This window comes from Cyprinodon variegatus, unplaced genomic scaffold (genome assembly GCF_000732505.1).
Source record: "Cyprinodon variegatus isolate N-32 unplaced genomic scaffold, C_variegatus-1.0 Scaffold63, whole genome shotgun sequence".
In the NCBI taxonomy this organism is placed as follows: Eukaryota; Metazoa; Chordata; class Actinopteri; order Cyprinodontiformes; family Cyprinodontidae; genus Cyprinodon; species Cyprinodon variegatus.
This window is the reverse complement of record NW_015150516.1, coordinates 1,789,968-1,792,784: the sequence shown is the minus strand read 5'-3', so window position 1 is coordinate 1,792,784 and position 2,817 is coordinate 1,789,968. Positions and strand designations below refer to the sequence as shown.

At 35.7% G+C, this 2,817-nt stretch overlaps 1 protein-coding gene across 5 annotated transcripts in view; it reads left to right on the top strand.

The window, feature by feature from the left end:
• Window positions 1-2,817, top strand: part of col18a1 (collagen, type XVIII, alpha 1) — a 68,262-nt gene that overhangs the window by 59,976 nt on the left and 5,469 nt on the right. For all 5 annotated transcript variants that reach the window (XM_015371695.1, XM_015371692.1, XM_015371693.1 and 2 more), the window contains one exon: window positions 1,553-1,709. In XM_015371695.1, the coding sequence (XP_015227181.1) occupies window positions 1,553-1,709 (157 nt within the window). The remainder of the gene's footprint in view (window positions 1-1,552; window positions 1,710-2,817) is intronic.

Here is a 2,817-nt window from a genome sequence, read left to right as displayed (position 1 = left end):
AAATGCATACACTGGGGGAAAATAGCCCCGCCTTCCCGCAGGCTGCAGCGGGATGTACTTGGAAAATTGTACCATAAAACCACATAGCGTTAATCTCGCGTTAAAAAAATTATCGCCGTTAAAATGGCCTCGCGTTAACGCGATAATAACGCGATAATTTTGACAGCACTAATATAAATATATGTATATAGATATATATAAAAAAAACTGTAACTGGAGCGTGTAACAAAAGTAATTTCCCAAAAGAAATTTCCCTCTGGGATTATTAAAGTATTTCTGATTCTGATTCTGTTGGAGGAAGCCGGAGTACCCGGAGAGAACCCAAGCATGCACAGGGAGCACATAAAAACTCCATGCAGAAAGACCCTGGGCATGGAATTAAATCCACTAACCCACTATTTAGCCTAAATACCTCCTTGTTGTGATGTGACTAAGTATTTCAGGGGGGCAGGGGGTCGACCATGTGGTATTATGGGGGTATGTGAAAGTGAAGCTAATGAGGGGTGAAGCAGAGAAACAATCTCAGTGTGAACGTGGTACTGAACATATTTTAGGTAAACATCGATAATAGAAGCAATACTAACTTCAATATAAGCCTTAATTTTAGGTGCATCCCTCCCTACTGAGTCACTTTTTTAAGTTCAGGCTCTGATAAAATATATTGACAGTCTAGAAATGTTGAAGATGTGCCAAGTTTGTTAAAAATATTCAAACTTTTAAGTAGGGCTGGACAATTATTGCATTTGCAATATAATTGTGATTAAGAAAATGAATTGATGATTTTTAATCGCACTGTATTTAACAAGAGTAGTTCTTCATCTAGCCCTTTAGGTGGTGGTTAAATGGTTTAAGTGGGTTTGTTGCCACGCAGAAAGGTAGAGATAGTTGCTGCTAGCACACAGATCCATGCATCCAAGGATAAGTAAACACTTTTTCACATAAGAAAGTCCTGAAACAATGGACCGACCACCTGGGTGAAACATTTACAAGCTTTGGGTTGGTGCAAAGGAAAATCGAAATAAAATCGCATTGCAATACTTTAAGGCCTACTTTTAAGGATTGGAGAGATGTCCGCATCAAAATTATCCTATGCAGCATTTTGAATTTTCTATAGCCTCATATTTAACTTCATGTAAAGTCGAAGGAGGGTGTTTTGTGACCACATTAAAGCCTGGTTTATGCTTTTTATATTACATAATGTAAGTATAAATGCAGCCTCAGCTCAGGCTGCTTTTTCAGCACATCATACCTAAGAAGATATAAAACTAATACTCTGATGGTTCCATGTGGAAAACCGTGGAGGAAGAGTCATAGCTCCTTATGATCGACAGATTATGAACAACTCTTGGAAAGAATTAACTGTTATTTCTGTATGAAACAAAGAGGCTTTTCAAATGCCTCTTTTTATTACTAATTTAAATACACTGACATTTAAAATAAATATCATATTAACACTGATTTTAGGAAGATAATAGATCTCTACGTTTAACTATCTGGATGAGAGATCCCAGTTTCTCACTCCTAGGATGATCTAAGCTTTCTTTTTGACCAGGGCCCAAGAGGAGAATCAATTGTTGGACCACCAGGCCCTCAGGGGCCTCCTGGACCACCAGGAAGAGGCTATGATGGTCAACCTGGACAACCAGGACAACCAGGGCCACCAGGACCTCCTGGACCATACTTGTCTGGACCCTATGGGGGAACACAGAGTGAGTCCCATTACAAAACACCAGTATTATTAAAGATTAGTTTCTCTCTTCGTCTCAAGTTATAATTTCAACTCTGAAAATGCAAAATATTGTCTCCAATACAACTTAAAAAAGATAAATAATGGTTCTTTTTTATTTTATTTACACTGTTTGGAATTTTCAAGTCTAGTCTAAAGAATAAAATTGAGAATCTACAGGGGATAGAAGTTAACTATGTATTATTTTTCTTATATGTCCCTTATAGGAGACTCTTACACATATTTTGAACCAGGTGAAGCTAAACCTGCACCACTATGGTACTTCTGGATAAAGCTTATAGATTAGAAATGTATAATACTACATTTCTGGGTTTTGTATAAATTCAGTTTAGGCTTATTGCTGCTCAGAACAGCTTGATCTTTCAGCTAATAGCATGTTTTTATTATCTCTATTTTCCCATCAAGGATTATTCGATTGCTTGATGGAGCGATGATTATTCTAATACTCAATTAATCATTTCAGCCCTGAAATTTTTTTTAGGAACATTGGGAGTGGGCATTTAATGCAAATCTACCATTACAGTTTTTTGTTTTGTTTTTTTTTTTAGCTTTTTTTGCAGCATAAAAAAAATATCATAAACTCTACATGAAGATGTTGGTAAAGCTCAATCAACTAAAAGCAATGCTATGATCCTTTCTCCTATTTTTTTTCTGTCAATTTAGTAAGAGAAGCAATAAATATATACATTTAAATTGAAAAAAAATAATTAAGCAGCAAAGCAGTTTTATTGATATAAAACTATTACAGTTTGAACAGTATATTAGTCTTTAGCAATGCAATGCAGTCAATTTAGACTAAAAATAACGAGGTCTCTAGTTTCAGCTAACGATTAGCCAATATGTATCAACAAAACATGTATAAAATCAGTCAAAAACACTAAATGACACTCTGAAATGTATTTATTTTAAATTGCCTGACATTAGCTTACCTGTATGACGTATAGTCTACTAATTGTAATATTAGTGACACCTGTAACAATGGCTAGGTGACTTCATAGAGCGAGTGCGCCCTCTATTGACATGTCTAAGAACTGAAACTTCTTTATTGGGCTTAAAGGAATAGTACACCA